At 39.3% G+C, this 27,340-nt stretch overlaps 1 protein-coding gene across 3 annotated transcripts in view; it reads left to right on the top strand.

The window, feature by feature from the left end:
- LARGE1 (LARGE xylosyl- and glucuronyltransferase 1) overlaps positions 1-27,340 on the top strand; it is a gene marked incomplete at both ends in the record, with an annotated part of 197,781 nt that overhangs the window by 77,456 nt on the left and 92,985 nt on the right. For all 3 annotated transcript variants that reach the window (XM_079545305.1, XM_079545304.1, XM_079545303.1), the window contains one exon: positions 13,615-13,786. In XM_079545305.1, coding sequence (XP_079401431.1) covers positions 13,615-13,786 — 172 coding nt within the window. The remainder of the gene's footprint in view (positions 1-13,614; positions 13,787-27,340) is intronic.

The raw sequence follows: 27,340 nt of genomic DNA, 5'->3' as shown, positions 1-27,340 counted from the left end.
CCAGAGGCAGAGACACAAAGTTATAAAGCAAACGTACGTTAATTTTCTTCTTTTCTTTTCCATTTCACATGCGAGATCTAATTGTTACTAACAATACAGGACGTGAAACACAGCACCTATTTATGTTTGTATTCATTTACGTAGTAGTAGGTGTTCAATGAAAGTGTTTCTACAAAACTATGGTTTTGGTTAAATATTGTTATGCTATGGTAAGCTTGCATTTCACTAATATTAGGCCTTTCTATAAGCTGATCTACTATACATGTCAGTGAAATCATAGCCGTAGATTGCTGATTTTTCCCAGCTTCTCTCTTTCAAGAGTATTTAACCTGGTTTCAGGTGGGGTACAGTTTTTTTTCCACAATAGCTGGTATGGTGCTTTGTTAGGATGAGAATAGTGTCGATAACTCAGCAGCGTTTCAGCTATTGCTGAGCAGTGCTGCAGGAAGGTTCTTGAGGGAGGAGTGCGTGCACAGAGCCAGGAAGTTTTCAGCTTCTTGTTCTGCCCTGCCAGTGGGGAGCTTGGGGATGCACAAGTAGCTGGGAGTGGGCAGAACCAAGACAGCTGAGCCAAGCTGGTTGAGGGAATATCCCAGACTGCATGACATCATTCTGAATGATAAAACTGGGAGGAGCTGGCTGTGGGGAGCTGCTGTTGTTCAGCACTAGGCACTGTGCTGAACTGTGCTGGCTAGGCACTGGTCCACTGGTGGTGAGCAATTATGTTGTGCATCAATTGCTTTTTGCTGTGATTGTTTTAATTATTTTTATTTTCTGTTTTTTGTTTGTTTGTTTGTTTTTTCATTCTTATTAAACTATCCTTATCTCGACTCATGAGTTCTCACACGTTTACCTTTTCAATTCTCTCCCACATCCCACTGGGGGAGGTGGTGAGCAAACAGCTCTGTATGTGGTCCTGAACTGCTTGCCAAGTTAAACCACAATAGAGTTTAAAACTAAAGGAAAAATACAAATTTAAGATTTTCAAAACAAAAGCCTACAGCCAAAGTGCTGTACAGAGTTTCATAACTTGCATGAGTTAGTTTTAGACCTGAATTTCCATATAAAAACTTAGGCTTTTTGCATTTACTAATGAACATAATGAACACAAAAGACCTGAAATCTCAGGTCACAAAAATATGCTTGTGGTTGTGACATGCAAAGAATTGGGTGGTGTTACTCTTTGTTCATCCACCATTTTCAGTACCAACAACTGGACCTTAACAGAACATGTTTTGGTAAGCTGAGCTATTTTCTTGCATCCAGGCAAGACTGGGAGGCAATGGGTAGAGTTAGTACAACATCCCTAGCACAGTGGAACCCTTATAAAGTGGTCAGATCAGTCTCATCCCTGACTTTGCCTCTAGAGGGAGTCAACACAGCAAAGGTCAAAGAGTTTTGTGCAGAAGATTTCTGTGTAATTTCTCGTAGGATTTACTCATCTTGACAGTTCTTGTAGGACTTGGAACTGTAAGGAACTGGTGTACTGGAATGAAGCCCAATATGATACAAGCAGGTGCAGTATGTCATGAGCCTTACTCCAATGACCCTACCTACTGTGTTGTATTAGTGCTTTGCTCATATTGGGATGAATTATGATTTTAAACAGGCTATTCCAAAGCAAAGCCTAACATTCATGCTGATGTCAGTGTTTTGAAAACAGTGAAGTTCTTGGTTAATTTTATAATTTATCTCTAACAGCTGTGGGTTTCTTTGAAGTTCCACCTTTTCTTCATGCTAGGGAAAAGCAAGACTTTTCCCTGTGTCACTCTGTGCTACACCCAAAAGGAAGCCACTCTATTCTGCACAACATAAGTGAAATAAGAAATAAGGAGCCAGCCCTCTTCCACTGCCATCACCCACATTTGTATCATAGTATCGGACTTAGTGACATTTTGATAGCAAGGATTCCTGTGTGGCATTCAGCTTCCATAATGTCATTCTTATTGCAACAATGTGTACTGAACCCTCAGGGAAAGCTGTTTTAGCAGGGCATGAGAAAAGAAAAATAACTGCACATGAGATTTTCCAAAAGATGATCCAGTTTTACAAAAATTATCCAATGTCCTGGTAAAGAAAGAAATTTAAAACCACAGAGCGCCTCAAGCTGACTGCTGCAACTATTGTTTGTTCTATGTATCTCCATTGCATCAATTGCTTTTGCAGAACTGTATCATCCTTCTATGAGGAATGAAGGCATTTTGCTATTCTAACCTCACTTTTTTTCCTGCACTGGGAAATTGTTTAACATTTTCATTTGCATACAGATATAGGTTGCATATTCACTGTACTTGCTAGTTAATGGTCATCCAGGACAATTTATTTTCTTGACACTAGCAGATGAAGACTTGGGAAGGCGTGTAATTAGGATAGTCTAACATCTTAGTGGCTTTTCACCTGCTCACAGTGATACCTCCTTGTGTAGGGGATACTGATGGGAGCACAGCAGTGTCTGAGGTGAGCTCATTCCTTCTGGGCAGTTAGCATAGGCCAAAAGTATTCTGAAGGACTATGACTGAATTGTTTGTTCTTGTGGTGGAAAATGGTGTTCATTTTACCTGGAATACTTATGTGCATGACACCTTTTCCCAACTCTGCTAATTACAAGCCATCCTGAGTCTGATATAGCACCAGCACACAGTGAAGTCTCTCTTCTCATAGGTCTTCTGTGTCCGTCTCAGCTTGGGTAAAGGCATTCAGACTAATTTGATGTTTGAGTATCTGCTTCAAAGGGGGAAATTTATAGTAAGGTTAGTAATTATATGCCACTGATGATACTTCTTTTTCAGTCATCTTGATGTAAAAACATCTGAATTCCTAAATTGTGAAATATAATTTCTGTTAGTGAAGAGATCATTTTTCAGATCAAACTGACTTCACCTTGCAAAAGTTTTGTTGAGGATGATTGTCTTACTCTTTCAGCAACAAGGATGAAAACTCAGCATTGTTTTGATCTCCTGATAATTTTCTCATATACCGTTCCATTTCATCAGGTTTGAGCCTTTTCATGGTTGAATGGATTCCACAGCTTTTTATCTAATGCAGATGAAAGCCTTCGTGAAATGCTTCCAGCTATATGGTTTTAATCAGTCACTCAGGATCTGTCTTTTCACCTGTCTATCTGGCTGCATCTGATAGTCCTTAGAGTGAAGCTACAAGATTACATGGAGTTTGGGTGACGCCAATGGCTTAGTCTACACCCCAAAAGTTTCAAGAAAAGTAAGAGAGATATGTCTGCTACGTAGACACACCCTTAAAATGTCACTCAAGCAAATTCACTGTTATCTTGACCAGTATTTAACCAGAACTTAGGCAAGAAGCTAGGTTGGTGTCGTGATCATCAAGCTTAGTATTTCTTGCTTTGAAAGAGCCCAGCTTTCCCAACTGTATCTTTATTTTCTTCATAGTGTATCTCTAGTTAATTCTGTATTGTATAAGAGATATATCTATTAACAAGGAAAAGAACACTATTTTTTCCTTGTTGCTGTAGTGCTTTTTGTACAAGGTTACTGTTAGTACTGCTGGTTCATAATGGTAATACGTTTTGTTTTTTATTATCCTTCTTATCCCAGATGCATTACAGGAGCTTCTTAATTTCCAGGATTTTCAATAGTTTTCATCTATTGTAATATTTACCATTGGAGAAAAAAGCATCATTCAATGTAATTTTTGTTCTCTTCCAACAGTAATTGCTATACAAGAAGTTCATACTTGCCTGGCCTCCAGACCTGCAGCATGGAAGATTATTTGTTTTCCTTCTAATTCTTTGCTTTTGGTGAAAGTAAGGGAGCTAATAATTCTTAGTGGGATGTGTTGTTTATCTAACCAGCAAGACGTGTATTCCACCACTAATGGGCCTCTTTTTTGCTGAAGCATTTCCAGCTTCTATTATTTAAGCTTATTTAAGCTTCCCCCTTTGTTGATCTGGAGGTAGAAAATGTAAAGGTTTGTCTCTGTAGAGAGATGATTTTCCTGAAGAGATTCTGATTAATAGCTTGTGGCTTCGTTCTGAGTAGAGGAGTGAATCCTTTTTTTTTTCGTTTATGTGTCACATTTTGACATTATATTAGGATCTTCGAGCTGCAGTCTCACATCCCTTCCACAAATCATTATCTTCTGCAATTCTCACTCCTGCACTGAGGTACCTTCTGTTTCTTATTAGATACAAACAAGACTAGATTTTTCAGTCTTAGCAGGGTGAAAGATTCTTTCCAAAACATTTGAGTTTTTTGCATGTGAAAATATTTTAGACCTGCAGTTTCCTAAAAGATATCACTGGGTAATAACAATCACTGTACCTATTTTGCTGTCTCCTTTCATCATCCTGGAAATGTACTCTTGTCCAAAATCTTATATGGAAAAAACTCCACTTCCCGTATTTTTGTCAGAAAAGATAGGCTATTGTCTAACAAACATAACGTGTTTATGCAGGAGATGGTGTTGCTTTTTATTCTGGCCAGTGCATCTTAATGACACCTGTTTAATACCACGCCATCATAAGCACTACAGATTGGATGTCTCTGGACTTTAACCCCAAGAGCTGCATGGAAATTTGCCAAAACACATAACACATAATGTCTGCTGCTAATGTGCATGTATTTGCATAGTTACTAAAATTAAAAAGCTGGCATCAACAATATTTTCATGAATTTATATCTTCCCTGATGAATGTGTACAAAGAGCTTGTTGATTGAGTTCAGTAGCAATTAAAGGGTTCTATTGATCTTTCTTATCTTTCTGTACCGGTGAACGGAGAAGGGCAGCCATAATTTGCTTTTGACTGTTGGCCAAATTCTAGCTGTGTCTACCTATCGGTCAGATTTTAGAAGAACATTCTGGCTTTTTGCCATTTTGTCTAACCCAATCTACATCTCTTTCTTTTCACTCATTCATTGACAGGAAGGGAAAAAAGAAAAAAAAAAAAAAAAAAAAGAGGGAGAAAAAATAAAAGGCCTTATTTTGTAGGGAAGGCTTGCACTGTTATCAATACCAGAGAAGTGGGACTCAAAAGGTGTTTGATTTATTCTCACTGGCTTTTCTTAGGATGCTCTCTGACTCTTGCTTGTCCTTCAACCTTGACTACCACAATGAGAAAACAACTGAGTTGAGGCCAAAGTCCTCAAAGCAACAGGAAGCATCATGAACTAAAACTCTCCTGTCTTGTGTTTTCTGTTCTCCAGTTTCATCTTGGAGAAGAGTAGAGAAAAACAAAGAGAACTTTTAGCAATTTGGTGATAGCAAGAAACAGAGAATTAAAAATGCCTCACAATGAGAAAAAAGAAAAGGATCGATTATAGTCAAGTGGAAATTGTTCTTTTGAGTTTGGTGGGGTTAAGCTGGGAGAGAGAGGTAGAAACCTGCTGGAGGAAAACCAGCCAAAGCCCTAAGAGAAGGGAGATATTCCACAAAGATCAATGACTCTCTGGTCATTTCTTTGCTGAAAAGCCATATAGATGATGTCTTGACCCCTAACCGCAGAGACACAAAAAAAAAATTGTATAAATTTAAAACTTCATATAACAGTCTGCAGTTTCATCCATATAAAGTAGGTTAGTTCCAAGCACAGAACGTGTCTTAACTCTTGGATCCACAGTTAATTTTCTTATTAAGATGTTTTGAATTAGCATCTTTAAATCAGGTTTTTCCCACTTATCTGCCCTTTGCATGTATGTATATATTGGTGATAGATTTGGAAAGAAATGTTAAAAAAAAAAAAGAAAGAAAAGCAAGCACCAGCATCAGACTGTGTTACACACTTTGCTACAGAGATGAGAATTAATTTGCAGTTATTTTGCTTTGCTGTATGCTAATGCTGATTTGGGAGGTACTATTTGTTCTACCTTTTTAATATCTAATCTTATTTTCCAGTTGTGACTTGCTCCATGATTTCTGCATTTGCTCTATGTTATCCAGGACCCAGAGGTTCAGATAACCATCTATTTCAATCGCAACCTTTTCGCTCACTGCTATTTGTATCTAGACTTGTTGCACGTATGTGTGGAAGATATCATCTGTTCATAAAGCAAAAGATGAGGCAGAATTCTATTAAAGTCACCAGTGCTTCTCTGATGAGTAAGAACAACAGCAGTCAAGGCCTGAAGGAATACAAAAATAATGTTGACAAAAACATATAAATTCCTATCCCCTTACAGTTGTTTCTTAGTGTGAATTAATATTATTTTTGTTAAGTACCCAGGCACAAGAAATTCTAAATCTAGAAAAGTTACACAGCTTTGCTAGGCTCCTGGTATCCTTGACAACCATTCATATAAATAGTAAGGACCTGTTAGAGGAGTAGGGGCTATCAGCATAATAGAAACCTGTGAATCACCTAGGAAAAAATTAAACTCAAGGTTAAAGTCGTTTACGTTCCCCAGAAAACATTAGGAGAATGGTGTGTTTTCGTTTAATTCAGGAATCATGTTCTTCTGTTAATATTGGTTGGATATGTGACAGGAAAGAAGCAAAGGTTTGGATTTTTGTTGTGGTTTGTTTTGTTTTGTTTTTTCTTTTTATTCCCCTCCCCACGCTCAAGGTGACATGCAGATAGGTTCCTTTTGGTGTTTCTCTGGTGGCAACTTTCAGGTGGTGAGTCACTTTCTTCCTCCTGGGCTCTGCTCACTCAGAATGAACCCCTCTCTTTTGATTCTTCTTTTTTTTAATTGCCTGCAAAAAACAGTGTGATAATGAAGACATGAATGTTAGGCATATTTATTTTTAACCTGCTGATACTCTTCTTTCTAAGATTACATTAATCCAGTCTCAGCAACAGTATGTTTCATCTTACTCTGATAAATCAAGAGAGGGAGGATGGAGATCAGCCATGTGGGTTTAGGTGTGAGGTATGGCCAGCATGAAATGGGAAAGAATATCCTGAAACTAACCCTGATCTATGCTTATGCTGCTGGAATTGTGACTGTTTTCGTGAATGTGAGAAAAGTCATGGGAAAACTTCACAGCTGGATGAAGTTCTACCTGTGTGAAACTGAAAAACAGTGATGAAAAATACTGCGTGTTGAAAAAAGTGCCTGCTCTGTGCCAGTAATATAATTTTGTTTATATTCCCTGTCTTGTTATGCTTTGTGTTGCAAAATAAACATAGGAAAATGATGGTCATTAAATGGTGACAGTATTTTCCTCCATCTGAGAAACTACCTGAAAGCCACAGTTCTTCTGGCTTTGTCTTAAATAGAATCTCCTGATTTAAAAAACAGCATTTTTATCTCACTACCTCTAGCATTCATAGGAGCAGCAAAGCACTAAATGAGTAATGAAAAAGCTATGCAAATAAGTTATCAACTGTGTCTAGGAAGTTATTCATCCAGTCTGAGGAAAATAACTCGTTACTACGATCTGATTCCATGATCAGAATTTCCATGGGTGTTTCCCATACTTGGGCTAATTATAAAGGCTGAAGGAATGACCAAAGAATTTGGTTTGTCTTATGTCACAGAGAACTCTCCAGTTTTAAGTTCTTGCCCATTTTGGTACAAGTTTTCAGGTCACTGTCAGACAGAATTCAGAATATTTGTGCAAACCTAAAACACTCTTTTTGATTATACCATGACATGGAAGTTTCTGTCTCTTTCGCTTTGCTGGCCATTTTTCAGATCCTGAAGTTTGTCACCTTCGGGAGTCTTTTGGAACGTGGGCAAGGTGGGGATAATTGTACTAGGTGATCTTAGCAATCTTTTCCAACCTTAATGATCTCATTTCTTAGTCCATCTCTGAGAGGGGTACATGCAAGTGGCAGCTTCTGCCTGTGGGCATGAACCCCACCAATACAACCCTTGGATTCTTGCAAGATATTTGCTGTAGTGGTGCTTTTGTCAATTTATCTGAACAAGAAAGAGTATATTTTATTTGGAGTGGACATGAGGATATTATTTCATAGCAGAGGATTATTTTGATTATTTTTTTCCCGAGGGGTGTCAAGGAAGATGCAGTGAATTTAGTGAGAAAATCAGTGTAATATGGTTGCATTTTTACAGTGTAAAGAGTTTAAGGACATGCTGCCAGGGAAAACACTTCATCAACCAAAGTTCTCCCATCTTATCACACTGAACAGGAAGGATTTTCTGTAGCTCAGGGGGTGCCACAGTGCTATATGCTGTGAGATAGGGAGGAATTTTGATAAGAAAATGGGAAAAATATGTTACTGAACAGACGAGGATGGTGTGAGAACTGCAGCCCATTCAATCAGAAAAGTCAGGTTGGGAGGTAGTCAGATTCGGTTAGCTGGAGAAAGGCTGCATCTGCAAAGGAAATGCAGGGTCAGGTTTGTGTGATTGGTTAGCTCATCCTCTGAGTGTTTTATTATGTACCTCCTCCCAATCCTAGCAGAACATAGCAAGCCAAATTGTTAAGTTTTCAGTCAGCTCTTGTCCTTAAGAGTTTAAGTGATGAGAGGAACACGTACAGTCCCTCAGAATATTTTCTTCTGTGTTAGCTACTGTTTTGTGTTGTGATCTGTATATGTATTTACAACCCAGCACTAGGGTAAGGCTTCTAATACATTTTCTCTTTCCTTGTGCTTCACTTTATAGTTCTTATCCTAATTTTATTAAGGTAACAAGGAGAAGGATGAATGCAGAAAAAATGATACTTGAAAACAAAATACCTCAGCCTGTAAGTCTGAGCACATTTAGAAGCATGGGGTATAAAGAGGAATGTGATGGTGTTTGAATTTAATTAATTGGGCTGTTAGCAAATACAAAACTGTGTCCCATGCTGGCACACAACTTCAAGGTATATTTTTCTCCTGACATAACCAGAGCACTTGCCCTCCTCCTTTTCATTCTCATGCTCATGACTGGCACTAATCCCTGCACCATACTTTTGACGCTCAACTTTCCAAGCTATCTTCCTTTATCCTGATCCTATGATCAGGTGGCAGCTCTTAGTAAATTAGAGAAAAGAACTCTAACCATGTGTGTACAGGGATGGGCTCTGAACTGGCCATAACCACTCAGGGAAACGGGTTTGCTATTAACAATAGTTCTGTGAAAAAGAATGACAGCCAATTTAAATTGGTAGATAGCTGGATCCATGCAAAGAGGAGTAGCAAATAAGCTGTGGAACTCTTTGCAGTAGGATGTTGCAGCTGGTTAAAATTTACAGCACCTAAGAAATTGTCAAATTTACAGATGAAAATTCCCTGAAAAGCTGTTAACCACAGGAATACCACCTTTAGCTAAGAAAATGGTTAGCCTTGAAGTGATGAGGCAGATGGACTACATCATCTTCGAAAATCTCTTTAAACTGAACTATTCTAGTCTAGTCTAGTCTATTCTGCTCTACTCTGCAATACTCTATTCTACTCTACAGTAATCTACACTACTCTACTATATTCTGAAATTGACACACCTTGCCAGACAATGGGAGTATTGATGGGGGAGATACCACTGTAGAATTTCCATGCTTTTATGCTGTTTGATAGGCTCTCTGTTATTGGAGGCTGCCTGCGGAGCTCTATAGACTCTTGATCAGGAACCATACAGGCACCCATAAAGTCTTCTTCCTCTCCTGTTGGTCACAGCTCCCACCCTAATTATTTTCATACAGGTAGTATTTCCCATGCTGCTCTCTGCTCAGTCTACAAGTTTCAATCCCCTTCATAGACTCCTAAAGCCTTGGCATGTGGTTGCTATACAGTTCATTCAGAAAAGTCACTTGTTTTCCCTCAGTCACAGAAGCAGGGAGCTTGATTTTATTTTCAAGCTGTATGCATTAGACTTCTTTCCTTAAAATGATACCTCTGCAGCTGGAGCAACAGTGAGAAATCTGAGTGGGGCTCTGTATAGCCACAGTGTTTCGTTCAGCTTTTCCTAGAGAGGGTCTATGCAGTTAGGGAAGACCGTGTTGGCAAAGTATCCCTGCACGTGGAGGCTGTTGTTGCCACTTTTCTCCTATTTACGGAGGTAATCAGTTCTTGAGCATGTACTTCCTGGCAGAAGAACTGAATAATGTAAATGGTTTGTTTTCAGTCTTCAATAATCATAGAATCGCAGAAGGGCTTGGGTTGGAATGGACTTTAAAGCCCACCTAATTCCAACTCCCTTGCCATGGGCAGGGCTGTCACCCACCAGGTCAGGGTCTCATCCAATTTGGCCTTCAGTGCCTCCAGGGATGAGGCAGTAAAAATGGAAATAATAGAATCATAGAATCACCAAGATTGGAAAAGACCTCCAAGATCATCCATTCTGATGAAAGATCTTTAGTAAGATATTTTTTAACTTGCCTTACTAAAAGAAAATAAGAATCACTGTCAACACCAGCTAAATGCTTCTCTTTCCTCTCATGAACTAAAATGCAGATTTTGAGAGCGAGAGATCTGAGATAAAAATACAGACTACTTTATTTCTACTGAAGTGAGAATTACACAAATGGGAAAGTATGTCATGCAATTTTGTGTCAGTTTACTCTTTTACTAGCTCTATTTTTTTTTCTGCTCCTCCCATACCTTCTAGGAATATTTGTTCTCAGAAAGCTGTTCTGATGCAATTTGTAAAGCAAATGATTCACAGACATTCCTGTTTGGGCCATTTTAACTAGTCTAAAGAAAAAATATATTAAGACCTACAGAAAATACTGAGATAACTTTTACATAAAGGAAGTGGCTAAAGAGGACAGCTTAGAGGTTGCACAGTTTCGCAGGCATTTGTGCCTACACCACCTTAACTATTTCAAACTGGCGTTACTGAGCACCTATTCAATCATAGTGTTCTTGAATTTTATTTTATTTTTAAACAGGGCTATATGTGATGCCCATAGAGAATGAGCCTTCATAGTCTTGTTGTGTAGGGTAAGGAGTTTTTCTTGGCATATATTTGACATGGTTACATTACTCATGATTAGCAATGCCAGCAAGAAATTATTCATTATTCTAATTTGACCCCTGTTTATGTTTTAGTCAACACTACTTTAGGAGGAGAGAAAATTTCAGGTATGTTGAGCCAACTGACAGTTTAAGCTTCAGCTCAAGTTCAAATCAAACACTCGGACCACTTGGAACAGAAACTGTTCCTCTTCATTTTCAAAAGCAATCGTTTGAAGTATCAGGCTTCAGGATGGCAAGCCTGCCGTGTGTTGAGGTTCTGGGAATCTTGAGGGAAAAGGAAGTAATGGCTCCTTGAAGGTGACTCTTTTCCAGCTGCCTTTTCCCTTCTCTGCTTATTTCAGGCTATCCTGGAGACATCTGAGCCCCTGCCATATTAGGCTCATTTGCATAAACATATTAGGAGTCATTCTGGAGCAGTATTGCATTTGGACTAATTAAATGAGGGACATGCCATCCAAAATTAATAACACGGGAATGGATAACAATAAAAGCAAGCTCAAGTCTCTAAAATGACATTAACTCCTGCATTGTGTCAGTATGGCTGGAGAGCTGATCCCCATGCCTGGTACAGCACAGCTACATCAAGTGACAGATTCAAGATGATGTGCAGAGGTTGGGGAATCGAGATAAATACTGCTTTGCTGGCACTTAGCTGTGATGGTCCATTCCTTGGGCCATCGTTTGGGAGAACTGGGATCGCAAATACTTAGAGTTTTGAGGGGGTGGGTTTGAAGTTCTCTTTGTCACACACATAGAAAACAGTTCTGGGGAGTATGGAGATTTATGTGTGTATACCCAGAGACTTAATAGTAGCATATTTCAGGAAGACAGAAATTAGATTTCTCTTCTAAGCACCATGTGAATTACAGAGAGAACAAGCAAGCAAGAATGAAGTAAGAATGATGGCTTCATAAATGAAACCACGCTGTGTGTTACTTCACTCTTGAATGTATTTCATAATGGTTTCTACCAGAGTCCTTGCATTTTTGCCCATTCACTTGCTTCTCCTAATTCTGGCATTCAGCAGTGCAAATCTTATAAAGGAGAGCACAAGTACGTAACACATTCACTTGTCTAGGTGCAACGCCAGCAAGGTAGTGTGAGCAGATGGTTATATGGAAGTTATATGTGCAGGCAAGTGAAAGCACTAATTTATTGTCAGGATGAGATATTTTGAAAAAATAAAACACAAAAACCAACAACAAAGAAAACCATAACAAAAAAATAATAGAAACAAAAGAAAAACCAACCAACTTCGCATCTTGGAAGTTGTTTTAAGGTAATCTGATTTTCCTGCCTTTCCCCTTAAAATTTGACTTTAAGGAGAAAAGGTTTGCTCTGGTATCCTCAGTCTTTTTAATTAACTCAGTGGGGGGAAGGTCTGCCGTGATACAGGGGTTGTGAGTATACAGAATAAAGTTGTGTATCTTGTTAGAAGGAAAAGAGAAGGTCAGCTTAGGCTGTTAGAAGCCTTGTTTCTTTATATTCAAAAGGAAATGCACTCTATGTAGCTATTATTAGCTTTTCTTTAACCACTCTTCCAACTTCCCAATAAAGTTTAGGAATTGGTTCTGTTACAGGAAGGTTTTCTTGAAGGATCCTGGAGGAAGTGAGTTCTTCTGTGCAAAAGCTATTTCACATAACAAATTTTACAGTGCCAGTAAACAGATACGAGGCAGTTAAGCAACGGAATCAAAGTTCAGAGCTTTATGAATGCACTGGGCTTCTACCTACCTCCTCTGAAGTATAAATTCCAGGCTAAATCCTGAAACCTTTCTCACTCAGGCTGCTGAAATTCAAAACACTAATGGAAGTTAATGGGAGCACTGCTCAAGAGAAAACTCAGTAAAAATCTGAGAACTTCAGTGCATGCCCTTTAGAACATTAAACAAGGAATTTCAGACAGAGTAATAAGAACAATTCAAAAACTTTTATACCTCGCTTTTCAGTGATGGCTTCTGGTATTGAAGAACTTGAGCTCACAGGAAGAAAGTGAAATATATAGCTCATGGAACAATCCAGTGTCAGTAGCACAGTGAGGCATGGAAAGCCTTCTAACTAACTTTGGAAGCTGTAAAAATGCTTTGTTTAGCCCTTTTCGAAGAAGTATAAATGTTTAGGTTCGCTCCCTTAATCAAATAAATAAATAAATAAATAAATATGGCTACAGATCTTCTCCTTTCTCTGCCTTTGAGTATCTCTGTATGATGTCAGTAGTGATAAGATAAGGGTGTAAGGTCTAAGGAAAATTGGAGCTTTCAATAAAAAAAAAAAACGTTTTGCAATTTTCTGGCCTGTTGTTCCAAGTGAGTGGCATTTTAAAATTCTGACCCATAAATCTGTGATAAAGAAAAAAAAAAAAAGTTCTACTTCATAGTCAGAAAATTCTGGGAATAGCAAACACACTTTTTTTTCTGTTTGAAAAAGAAATTAATGTATGATACACCTGGAGTTGTGGATTAAAGATATATTTCACTTCTATCAGAGTATGTGGATGTCTCAGAACAAATTGTTCTACGTTGAAAAGACTTGTCTGATTTTAATTGTATTGTATTAAAAAGTTGCCTCAATAAATCTTTTTTGTTCCAGCATTCAGAAACTTCAGGGTATTTCAGAACTTCTAATGTTTATTTGAAAACAAAAATTTTAGATGGTTCTGTTTTGCTCGTACTCACAGACTTTCCACTGTTACAAGAAACCAGAGTCAGAAAGAGATTATGTATCTAATTGAGATTATTTTTTCTTTTTCTTTCTCATTTCCCTTTTCCTGTTAGTCGGAAGTATCTTGGATCCCCAACAAACACTACTCTGGGATTTACGGGCTGATGAAGTTGGTTCTGACTAAGACTCTACCTTCCAATCTTGAGCGAGTGATTGTCCTCGACACAGACATAACGTTTGCCACTGACATTGCTGAGCTGTGGGCTGTCTTTCACAAGTTCAAAGGTATTCTAATGATTTTTTTCCTCTTTATTCATGGAGCAGGGATAGTGGTAAAGCAGACAGCAGAATGGGGGTAAAAGTCTGAGTTACACTGGATGGTTTCATTCTTTCAGTGTAGTTGTTCCATTTGTGAACACTTTCATCAACAATGTCCCATATAGAATGATGGACAACACTTATTATCAGTGTAGTTTGTTTTATTGATCCAATCATTTGGGACAGACAAGATTTTGACAATAGAGTAGATGATAAACAATTATGAGCATGCTTTACTGAAGTACCATTCAATCCCTGTAGGTATCCAATACTTGGAAAAACTGGTTTTATATTACTTCTTATTAATAACAACTGATTAATACTTTTAATATAACTTCTCTGTGATGCCACTGACAGTGAATGAAGCTTGGATCATATTCAGACTGAGGAGATTGAAGGAGGCAAATTTGCACATCTGAATAGACATGAGTTACTGTGTGCTCCTGTTAAAAGAGTTGATAGAGGCATGTGGATGTGTTCACCTAATGTAGCTTCCTTCCCCATATCCCACGGCTCCTTGAAAACATTCTTGACAAGGAAGAGACACTGTTAGAGTAACTGTGTAATGAGATGGTGACAGAAAAGCTCCCCAATTCCTTGTCACAAACCACAGTGCTTTCCTGGCTAGTACATGGCTAAAACTACCTAGTTAATTCTCTCAGACTTGCGTGTTGCCAGCTCTTCAGGGTCAGAGGCATGCCCTGCTGTTCTCTTGCCCTCAGAATGAGTACTGGAGAGCTGGTACATGCAGAGGCATTCCATTGTCCTGTCTTGACAGCTCACAGCCCCATAGAAGTTCAGCCTTGATGTTAATCAGTTCTCTTTAAATCACCTCGGGCAAAAGTCAGCCTAAGCGAATAGAAGAATTTATTTACAGAAGCCAAAATAAGCCACTCTGTTACAAAGGTGATAGAAAAGAGAGCACATTCAATCTGCTTAACCCATGTTGAAATCCAGAATGCCTTTTTGCCTTTGCTGTACCCAGCTAACAGGCAGTAGCACTTATCTTCTGCTCAACCATCAAGCACTCAGTTCTAGTCTTACTTCCCAGTGCATTTTTTTCCTTTCAATTTTCTGGAAATACCAATATCCAAACCAGAAGCACTCATTTACTTATTTCACTGAACCATACACGAGCTTTTTTCATTAAGGAATATAAAGAGGTGTATGAAATGAACTTGGGCACAGATCACTACATGGTCAAGGACACTAAAATCTGAATTGAAATTAGAGAGATCCTCTCCTTGTTTATGTTTTCTGGCCTAGTTTCAATGAAGGCTTCTCTTTTTAATGGGGTAAGAAACTAAGCATTAAAGCCAAACTTGTAAAGAAAGGAATAGGGAGCAATGAAGGCCTAAGGAAAAAAATACAGGCAGAAGAGATGGAAATATGGACAAGGATATTTAGTGAAAGCCAAAAAAGCAGATGTAAACCAAGGCAGTCATTCAGCTAATTAGAGCTGTGGAAAGCTCTAAGTCACACACAGAGCCAGAATTCCTGTGCACCTGCCAGCCCTCATAACATACCTATCACTCCCATGTCACACGTGTATGATTTTGTAAGTTGTGTGGTTTGTCTTCTTAATTCCTGCTGACCACCTGCTTCTCCACAGTGTTTTACACGTAGCAACAAATTGCTCAGTGTCTACATCTGCTCATCTCCCAGATGGTCACATACACTAAAGGCTTAATAGCACAATCCTGTAGAGCAGGGAGCTCAGCAGGGTGGGAGAGGACTCAGGAAAGAAAGCATGTGTGCCCAAAAAAGTGATCCAAAATCTTGGAGGGAAGAGAGAAATTAGTTGTCAGTCCAAGCTTGTGGTGCAGCTTACTTTATGGAGTGCAATCCCATTAAGCAAAGATTCAGTGAAAATGGATTGTGGAAGACAAGGGCAAATGGAGGTTTGCTGCCCTTTTACTGCTTAGTAAAAGATTGATTTAACTCACACAGTGATTCTCAATTTGTCATCAGCGTCTTTTTATTTTTCCCGTCAGTGTCTCATGTCATTAGCCCCAAATATTCAAATGAAGGGTCTGTTTTTAAACAAATGTTGTAGTCATCTCCCTTCAGAAGTACCAAGTAAGTTTATGAAGATTCCTTTGGGACAATTCAGTGTATTTGTTGAAATATCACTTAAAAGAGTTGCAGAACTCTTGGGAAGTCAAGTTCTAATCCCCAAAGGAACCTGACGTTGTCCTTGACCCCAGTTTAAGGGGCAACTTTACAGCCACAGGTTCCCTTCTAGGAATGTTCAAATACCCAACTGTTGGCCTGAATCGGCCATTATAAATTGCTTGCACCAGGATACTGTTCAAGCACATACAAGAATTTTTCACGTCAGTGAAACCCCCTTCTGTGGGTTGCTGCAGGGTAGCACTTGGGATTGTCCAGCACAGCCTCTTCCAATCTGAAGTCAAGTAGAGATGGGAGAAGGACTCTGTGACAATTTCTGTGCCCAGGAAGACTTTTCTTCTCATACCAAAATAGTGACTAAAAGAGAACAGTAACTCAGATTGTCATCCTCTTGGAAGAAACTAAGTTCCATCTAGAAACCAGGAAGAATTCCTTTACTGTGCAAATGACAAAGCAATGGCAGAGACACTGTAGAGTCTTCACTTTGGAGATCTTCAGAACCTCTAGACATTGTCCTGGGCACCCTGCTCTGAGTTTCCCTGCTTGAGAAGAGCTTGAATCAGATGATCCAGAAGTCCTTACCAATGTCAATCAATTTCACATTAAGGATTGTCTTGCAGTTTAGCCAGGTATGATTTTCTGTGTAGAAAAGCCCCTCGGTGTATTTTTAAGTAGTACCTAAAATACTCAGTATCCTTGTTCTGCAAAGGTTCTTTCAGTCATTTCAAGGACTGCAGAAAAGATCAGACCCTTACATAGTAGCTTAATATATTAGTTGTTAAAACTACTATTATATCCACTCTGCAGAAGGAAAAAAATTGAGTAGAATTCCCTTTGTAAATTACTGTTCTTCTGCCCTTTTCTGATAAGCTCTTTGCGTATGCCCTTATGGTAAGTGGTGCAACTATCCTGTGCACAAATTAAGGCTCCACATATGTGAATTTATTTGAAAACCTCCTCTTTGAAGTGGCAACCTTAGGCTTAGGGAGAAATTCACACCTCTTTTCAGAAGAGACTGTCTCTCAGCAATGTGCCATTTAAAATTTTCTTTCAGCAATTACTAAAGATCGTATAATTATTACTTTCAAATGCAAGTTTCAGTCTTTATGTGTAAATATGTCTTTGGAAACCAGTAACTTACTTCAAGAGTCAGATACAGGTTTTCAGCTGGGATTTGAACATTTCTTCTGTAGTCTTATTCTCTCCTGTTCTCCCAAAGATAAGCAGTCTGTTTCTCTAGAACAGATATATATATATATATGCTGCCAAATATTGACTTCAAAGGTGTGAGTCTGCAGTCCATCTAGTGAAGATAACCTGTCATGCATGTTTTCTGTGACTTAGTTGACACTGATTAGGTTTTCTATTCATCTTTCACAGGATTTTGACAGTTCTAAACTTGAGAAAGCATCTAGCCTAAGGGCAGAAGAATGGGACTGTAGATCATATGCATTCTTAGATGAAGTGCTACAAAGTATTTCAGACAGCAAGGATTAGTGTAACCAATATACTTTTATTGCAGAAATTGTGTGAATTCTTCTGAGAAAAGAGCCAGTCCAAAGCCATGCTCTCTGCCATCAATCTTAAAGTTATTTTAAAGGCCACATCAGATAATTGTTTTGATATTTTTGCTTACCCAGATTCTTGGCATTGAAATGTGGTTATTTTATTCTGAGCTTCTCATTTTGACTTTAACTGTTTGTTAAACATGGGTTCTCATGAGCATTCATTTTAAATGTCTATGTGAATTTATTTGGGATCTGACTATTATGGTCATGATAATTATTTGTTACAGGTTGTTGTTCCAGTCAGGATCTCAGCCTGTATATATCATGCGTGCTTTACATATCACAGAATCATTGAAGGTTGATTAAGGTTGGAAGGACCACTAAGATCATCTTGTCCTACCATCAGTGACCACTCATTCTGTGAAACATTTACCCTTTTCTTGACCATCTCCCAAGATGGTGACTCTACCACCTCCCAGGACATCCTGTGCCAATGCAGCACCACTCTTCTGAGAAGAAATTTTTCCTGGTATTCAACCCGAACCTTCCCTGGTGCAACTTAAGACCATTCCCTCTTGTCTTATCACTGTTACCTGGGAAGAAGAGGCTCACCCGCCCACCTTGCCACAACCTCCTTTCAGGTCATTGTAGAGAGTGATAAGATTTCTCCCGAGCCTCTTCTCAGACCAAATAACCCCAGTTCCCTCAGCTGCACCCCAACAAACCCGTGCTCCAGACCCCTCACAGCTCCGCTGCCCTTCTCTGGACACACTCCAGGGCCTCCATGTCTTCTGGTAGTGAGGGGCCCACAGCTGAACACAGCACTCGGTGCAGCCTCAACAGAGCTGAGTACAGAGGATGGTCACCTCCCTGCTCCTGCACTATTGCTGATATTTCTAATACAAACAAGGATGCCGTTGGCCTTCTTGGTCACCTGGGCTTATATGAATTGCAAGAAACAATCTCTGTGCTTTACTTAGTCTTAGGTGACCATTCTCCAGTCTGCACAGTTCCCTTAGGCCATCACTGTACATGAGACACAGGTGAGGCCCACAAGTGAGACCTGAACAATCTCTGTAGAGTTAAGTGTTGAGGGCCCCTTTATTAAATGGAATTCCATGTCTAAGTACGTGCAGTATCTCAGAGCCTTTATTGAGCAGTGATGACCTACCACAATATGTTAGTCTCACAATCCAGCCAGCTAATACAATGAATGTTTTAATTACGTTTAAACAGTACAGCAGGATAGAAATTAACTGGTGTGTTTCAAATAACTCTACCTGTAGATTAAATCATCCAGAGAATATAAACTGCAATTAGTGTTGATCTCTGAAAATCAGTCTTCTGTGGAAAGCTGAATAAGACATTAAGGCAGAATCACCTACCTTCATTACCAAGGCATCCAAGAAGGAGAAATGGCAAACTTAAGAGAAAGACTGATTCCTATATTCCTACTTTGCATGAGGAAAAACATGCAGTAGGTGTTTGCTTTGTGTCAGGAGCTCAAACCATGACAAAAATCCATACAGATATCACAAATACCAGAGAAGGTCAACCGTGGTTTCGGTACAGGATCAAGTGCCCACAGCTGAGGAAGGATTGGCACGTTGTCAACCCCAAACCTAGAATTCGTAAATGCTCAGCATGTGAGCGCTCTGTCATATTGCTCTGCAGAATGCCTGAGGTAACAATCTACATACAGGTTAGTTCTGAGGTTCTTTGGGAAAAAGAGCAAATGAAAAAATCACAACCATCCCAAAATTCACCATCTCCTGTGTAGGTGGTTTAGTAGTGACATTCCTACAAGAACTGTTGTATGTAAGGTTCTAATATGACATACATGCATGGCTTTTAATTTGTGTTTGAATCGGTGTGCCAGAAAATGAGATGCTGATGGCACCAGTGAGAGTCAGGCAGAGCCAGCAGGTGCTGTATAAATGTGCCTGAATTTGGCCCTACCAGTGAAGCCCTGTGCTAATAAACTATGCCTGTTACAAGGCTATGTTCTTCTGCAAGGATTGCGCTTTTGATAGGTATTCCGGTCTTGTGATGATGTAAAATACTCTGTTGTTGCCAAGATTAATATTTAAATTTCATTGTCACCTATGGCTGAAGCAGGGATTTGAACCCCAAAGTTGTTTCCAAGCAGGTTCCATAGTTCAGTCTCTCAGTTTACAATCAGTAAACCATTAAAGCTTCCACAGATCATTCTGAGACAGGATCTCTGCAGGCTGACATGCTGTTTGTGTTAAATCCTGCAGCGATCTTTCTGCATCCTCTGGTCAGTACAATAGCCTTTCTTTTCTCACAGTTCAAGAGGAAGGCATTAGCAACGTACACGATAGTGTGTGAAAAAATAACACAGTATGAGTCAGTCTTTTTGTGAGGGAAACAGGATCACACTGTAGCAGAGTGCATTAATAAAATTGTCAGGCAGCTATTAAAATAGCTTAAAATCATCTGAAATTTTATAGGTGTCTGAAAAGGCCGAATGGCACTTGTCTTCGCTCATAAAAGGAACATCTGTTAGTTTCTGAAAGACTTGTATAAGTGTTTAATGGTTAGACTACAGTACTTAGCTCATCCTAGGGTTATTCCACAAATGCAATACATTTTCTCTTTGAAAAGGTCCCTGTGGAGACTCAGTCTGCTTAAGATTTTCTGTTCCTGATTCGTGGTGTTTCCATCTCTTCTGCTGCAGAAGCTTTGAAGTTTCATTGAGAAAGAATCCCGCTTGCTAGCTATAGCTGATAGAAGTGTTGGGGTGTGTTGTCCTCTCTCTCGTGATGCAATTGTATCACCTGTGTGTGAAGCTACAGCACTGAACACTGAATTACAGTTTATCTAGGTGAAGAGCCAAAGAAAGTAAACATGTGGGATATTAGGGAAAAAAAACCCACAAGTTTTTAACCACAATTGGAGATTTTGCTGATAACGAGGAGGGGATCAAGGAAAGAGGTGGCACTTCATCTAGCTGTAGGTGTCCCTGTCCATTGCAGGGAAGCTGGACTAGATGACCTTTAAGGGTCTCTTCCAAATCAAATGATTCTATATGTGATGTGTTGATTCTGAGGATCTAGGAAGAAAGCAGTTCTTTCCACACTTGTCAGATAAGTTGTCAGGTTAGAAGACCTTTTTTATTCCTTTTTTTCCTGATTGCTTTGCCATGATATTCCATTACTGAGGAGGGAATATGTAAGAAAGTTGACCTCCGTAGAAGAGCTCCAGTGGGGAGAGTTTATTATAAGGATCAGCATGTGCACATTCCAGTTTATGGGTTTTAATGTGGCAAGGGACATAATCAGAAAGTTCTGATTATGAATTGCTGCCAAAATAGAATAGCTGCAGTTTCTGAAACATCTGTAGTTCTTTTTTAGCTGAATGGTTCTTTGTTTTCTGCCACCAGGCAGAAATATTCTGAGGTTAAGGGTCAACAGTGTATAAAAATTGCGTGTAAGTCATGGTAGGGGAAATTCTAAAATGAAGAAAAAAGAGGAAAAAGGTGTGGATTCTTTATTTTTCCATTTTCATTTCTAAGGGATACCCTTTGGTCATGTTTCCAAGTTGTTTCCTGTGAGGGCAAGGGATGTTTTAATTAAAAAGGAAAGCTGATACTATTTTGTCATCTTTTGATTCCTCAGCTGGAGGTTTCAGAAGATAAACCACCCCATGTTACAAGATTTGTAATAAAATCTTGTTGGCAGCACTGAAATCTGAGGGCTCTTTTCTACCTCCTCAACATCAATCTAGTGCTTTTTCTGCATTATTTTTCTCCATTTTTTGTTAAGCTGCCACTCATTCTACAGCTGTCTTTTTCAGCTTAGATGCTATGATGTATCAAACACCCAAACTAAACATTGTATGACTCACCCAGTGTTGAAGAAAAAGAAATAAAAAAACAAGCAGTTTCTGTCTCCTCTGAACTCGTTCTTCGGGATTTAGAGAGACATTAATTCTATGAATCTCAAGTAGTCCAGCTGTGGAGAATAGACCTAGAGCTTTCCAAATTGCCTTGCAAATCTTTGTTAAGGGAAGGCTGGGCAGAGCAAGCCATCATGGGAGCAGAGTGCATGTCCCACATCAGGAGGTAGAAAATCTACCCTCTCTTGCAGTAACAGACTCAAACATTTGTTACCTCTGGCTCAACAATTCACAACTTTGCTTTTTGTCATTGTTGAAGGCTATTCAGAAAAGTGCACTCTTCGCCCTGCCCTTTGGATGCTACTCCCCTTGGCTGGAGCACACAAATCAAGTCCATGTACTGCTTGCTCTCCCTGGCAAGTCACTGTTGCATGATGCAGCTGACAGTAAGGCAGAGCAAGTGTATGAGCAGGTAGTGAATATGGAGGAGTGACAATGTGTTTGTTATCCCAGTGAAGAATTTGCAGTGACGATTCACCTCTGCATGTGTGAAGAAAAGCCAAGCCCATGAGACGCATGAGTCCTTCACCTAAGAAGTGAAGTTTACTTTAAGGTTTGTTAGTTGTATTAGCAATACAAATAAAAAAAAAATTAAAAAATGAATGGATAGGTTTGCATGCCTGAGGCCCTCATTCTAATTACATGCAATCTATCAAGCACATATGCTTTTCACTGTTCTGTGACATGCATTGTAATAACATGATATTCTGTTCTCTCCTTCCTGAACCAGGCATATTCTCTGAGCCTGCCTTGTTCTGCATTAGCAGTCTGGTTTTTTTTAAGGACCTATGGCCCCATTTCCAATTACAAAGCTTTCATCTGAGGTTTCACTTTCTTAGTTTCGTGCTGCAAATCATGACTCTAATACAGGCAGCACAAGGATTTGCATAAAGTTTTGTAGGGAATTTCTGTCTCAGGCTCAAGCTAGAATGTATTGTCCATCAGTGGTATGACTGTCCCATCAACAAAGTGAGTGCATGGTATTGCTGTTTGCACAACGAGGGTAGAGGGAAAATAGCTTACAGAACTAAATCTATTTATTGTGTAGTTGAACTAAGGCAGCCTACAAATGCACCATGTACAGAAACATAGTTCCAAGGAAAAGCAACAATCTGCAATATTGGGGAATTAGTAGACACCTCAGAAGTTCCTCCTTTTTTAGGCAGTTTAGAGAATCAGAGTAATCTGAACCCCTTATTTTAACCCCCAAACAAAAGAAGTAGGCATGTGTTCTAAGGCCCATCTCACTCCACATCACCTGGTGTCTTTTTAATTCTCAAGCTTGCTCTACTCCATACTCTTTGCAGTAATCTCTAGTTTGCATTCAGCGTAGGCCACGCCGTTCAATTAAACGAATGAGGTTTTTTGCACCTCTGACACTTTCCTCAAAGTAAATCATTTCTGTGCTTTGGGATAATGCTAAAAACAAAGATTTTTGTCCTTGCCCTTGCAGAAACATACTAAAAGGTGATTGATAAGCTTGAGAGTAAAACTCAGAGACCAACTGTGTCCATAGCTTTTCTGTATTTTTATTTTATTATGTTTCCCAAATTTAGTGGCAACAAAATTCATATTTTGGGCTTAAGTTTCACGTATGGCACATCTGTAAAGCTCTTATCTCCATGCTGGGAAATGTGGTAATTTTTTTTTCTTTTTTACTTAGCAACTGGGGAAGCTGTCAAATGTATGCTGTTCTGATGTACCAGGAGAATTTCTGGATGGGTATATGGGTGGAAGTGTAGCTAGGAACATTTTGTAACATTCAGTTGTGCCATTGGCAAATAGGCCAGACTGTGAACCGTGCAAAGTTTGAGGACCAGCACATGCTTACTGCTTCTGCCCTGCTGAGACACTGGTAAGTTTGAGCAGGATTAGAGCTCTATAGTAATATGAGTAATCGTAATAATTTTCTCTTACATGCTTGTCTTTGGCTTACTCTGTGCTTCCATTCTTCTAACAACAGAAACTGTGAGCCAATCTGTGCTCACACCAACCTACTGAAATGTACACCCCCCCTGAAACCGGCTGAGGATCTCCTCAACTTCATTAATTCACGATCTTACCATATCTTCCTGCAAACGGTTGTATTTTATAGACAGTAATAATGTTTTCTTCCTGCATGCTTCAGGATATGGTTATTGTAGGTGCCAAGTGGCATCTGTAGGACTGTCGACAGGCTTTTTGTCAACCTACTTCAGAGAGAGATTGGTACCAATTTTTATAGTATTTGGAGATTCAGGTACTTTCCCACACCACTAAGAAACGATGACATGAATACTGTTACGCTGGTATCCTAAAATCCTGTGAGTGCACATCTCGGCTGCTATAAACTGGCTTTATAAAACATTGGAGTGAACTGGATGATGCTGACTTACATCAGTAAATGATTCTAGCTCCTGTATCTCCCGATTTACATAAACTTTACAGCTGCTTTTATAGGCTAACTAAAAAAAGCTGGAATAGTCAGGGGAGCAGTCTTTAAATTCTTCTTCTCAATCACTTCTTTCAACTCTAGACCCCTGGTATGGGTCACAAGTAAAAAGAGCTGGGTGATCTCAGCCAGGTCTGATGTGCATGAAGGCTGAATTGTGTAAGCAGGGAAGTTAAAGGACATGCTACTGAGTATGAGTTTTGAGGCACCTTAGAAGGAGCAGGAGATGATTTTTGCATTACTGTTGGTAAAATTATCACAATCACGTGATTCTTTGAAATGTAAAAATGGAAGTGGTAAGTAAACAACAAAATAGCATGGAGATGAAAAGTAGGAGTGAATATATATAGGATACTGAGAAGGAAGAAAACATAGGAAAAGAGAGAAGTAAAAACACATCCCAAGTTAGTCAAGATAGATTATCTTAAAACTTGTCTTAGATGAGCTTAAAATGTCGTAAATCACAGTACTCACTGTGCTTCACATATCTGTGAAGCTGTAGAGAAATAAATGTATGTGTCTAGAAATTTCTTGCATTTCCTTGGCAGCAGCATCTGACTATATGAAGAATCCTGCCAAGGAGATAATGGAGTATACATTAGCATTAAGGAGCTAACCCAGTATTTAAGTCAGTGCAATTTGGGTCTGACCCTCCTGTGAGGTGAGTGCTACAAGTATCACCCCATCTTGGTTGGGGTCATCAACTGGTCCTACTGTCTTTGTTATTACACTTTTATTTGTTTTGCTTTATGGTGCAGGAGCTCTTCTTGTGGTTTAACACTTTCAGTTCTGGTTTACAGAAGAAAGTGGTTAAAAGTTTCTGCAAACCCACTGCCATGGAGCCAAGTGGTTTTCTTTTTCCAAAAATGCCTTGTACACTGTAACACCCAATCAAGTGTTTGTTTGGGGCAGGAGGGCTGAGAGTGATTTGTAAAATTGAGAACAGCAGTAATGAAGTCCCATTCTTACGATTTTTTTTTTTTTTTTTTTTGCTTTGGCTTTATGCTATTGCTTTTAAAGGTTTAGTTGCCATAACAACCCAAAGCAGTCCTGTATTACCATAGAAACATGCTGTTGTGGGTGGCAGTTTTTATGAGAGTCTTTTTTTTTTCCTCTCTCTCCTCTTCACACAGTGTCTTTAACATTGGCCTTTTTGCTGATATATCGCATTACACTACAGGGGTTCCGTAAGTGTCGGAATTATGTAATAAACAACAAAAAAATGAAGCAAATACTTAAATCCAAGAGGAAAATCTGGTTGTCTGGGAATAAAGGAAGAAGTAGCAGTAAATTCCTTTTTCTTAACTTGGAAGTCAAAAAAATTGAGCTTATTTCAGGGCTGGGTAATCAGTCTACACGAGTAAATACTGAGGCAAAAACATAGCGAAAGGGGAAGTAAGAATATGCACCAGGGACTTAGTATAAAAACAGCTTGTCATGACAGTTGTAGTTATCAAAAGACTGGGCTACTTTAATGTGCCCTGCATGGGGCTGCTCCTTGAGTCTCTTCAGAGGCTGAAGTGAGAACTGCTGAACGAGGCAGCCCTCTTACAAAGCGCTGCTTCATGCTGAGAGTTGGTTCCAGCAGCATACTGATAGCCTGCTGGATTCGGATGTTGGTCCTGACCTGTCAAGCCCTAAATTGTTTGGGATCCCTCTCTGTCAAGGACTTTCCCTTTTCCTGTGTGAGACCTTTCAATAGCTGTGCACTGCAAAATCTTCTGGGTTAGTAAAAATTGGTAATAGAGCTTCCAAAAATCTGTGTCCCCATCTACTCCCTTACTTGGCTTTGCTAGAGCAGTAGACCACTGGAGTACGTCAGCACTCTTACTTGATAGATTACTGTGCATGTTTATTATCTGACTTCAGACTGAAGTCATGGACCAGTTGCAGACTATGTACTCTGTCCCAGCAAAGTGCTGCTGAAAAGACACTGGTACAGATTCATCATTTTATTACAAGCCACACGACTTGTTTGGGGAGACAGTGGAGAAGCATAGCCAGACAGCAGTGGAGATTGTTACTGATCAGGGTTGTTATGGGAAGGCATGACTCTTGTCAGTTCTCCCTAATCTGTTGCATCTATTATGAGAGAACTTTTCCTTCCCTATAGTTATATTTTAAATACCATAGAACTTTCCTGATGGTATCTTGCAAGAGTCCCCCTTGTCAAGAGCAAGCAGGCAGCATAGAGTACTGTGAAGTCCAGACGTGTTTTATGGTTACTGACTACAATGGCTACAATCCTAGACAAGTCTGCTATTGCTCTTACATGGCCTTCAGTTCTCCAGGTTCAATTCTGGATTTCTCAGCCCTGCTGGAAACTGCTGATTAGTGGGAAACAAATTTTCTTTCCCATTTTCTGAATATCTCCCTCTAACCTTTTCAGAGTCATGATATGCTAAGATGCTTCTTATCCTTCAATTTATGATACTGGAAATCCCACCTATGATCTTGAAGTTTTTACATGAGAAAATTTCTATGTAATATAACAAAGATTTGTTGGACATAACTCTCCTCTTCCTCCTCAACTCCTTCCTCGAGTCAAGAAGTTTCCAATAAGAAGTCAAAGGTTATTGTTGAGTACTGTAAACACTTTCTTCTTTTCCTTTACGTCCTGATGACATTTTCACTTCTACCCCATGAAAAAGTTGTAGCCAAACTTCAGAGAGACTTTTATATCACCTTGAAATTAGTTCCTGTTGCAATATTATTACTGAAGACTGACCACCATGCAGTGTGATTTCTTCTCATTAATCTTACTAATCAGTACAAATCCATGCTCAGAATGGTCCTTCCACTTCTAATTCAAAACGGGCTGCCACAGCTGCTTCTTTCTGTCAGTCTTCCTGTAAACTCTGTAGTTCGTAGTTGAGTTTTATAGCTGAATTAGAAGATACTTATTTTCTTAAGAGCTGAACTGTGCACAGGTGCTCAAGGCTAACATCTTTTCCACTTGTTTAATGTTGAGGAAACTCACTGTTGAGCAAAGTACGTGCATGAGTGGGTTCTTGAACAATAATGGGAAAACTGAATGATATACCCTGAACTTTTCAAAATTGCTGGCTAGTTACCTTCTACAGTACTAATATTAAGGCAGCTGTTGCCTCTTATATAAGCTTCATTTTTAATGGAGCCGTGGATTGAAAAATAATCTTTACCAGTCTCATGACTGACTTTTTTTTTCCTGTATCGCTTGACAGAGACTGATGTATGAGGCCAGCACAGGTAAAGAAGCAAAATTGCTGCCCTAGAATCATCTCAGGATTAGATCTAGATCTGGAATATGTGCAGATGGAGAGTTCATGGAGTTCTCCTTTTAAAGTGAAGCAAAGATGAGCAGGAGCTGCAGGTTGCAAAAAGCTCTCTTCTAGCCCTGTAACAAAAGAGAGGTGATTCTAACCCGGTTATTCATCTGGGAGTTTGAGAACACGTAACCAGCATTAGCTTGACCTAGCCAGTACACTCAGTACCATTTAAGCGTGGGCAACAAACACTGCTCTTGAATATCAGCATACTTCAATAGTT

The sequence above is a fragment of the Tetrao urogallus genome (genome assembly GCF_951394365.1).
Source record: "Tetrao urogallus genome assembly, chromosome: 1".
NCBI classification, from domain to species: domain Eukaryota; kingdom Metazoa; phylum Chordata; class Aves; order Galliformes; family Phasianidae; genus Tetrao; species Tetrao urogallus.
Note: the sequence above shows the minus strand (reverse complement) of the source record. Positions and strands in the feature narration are given on the sequence as shown.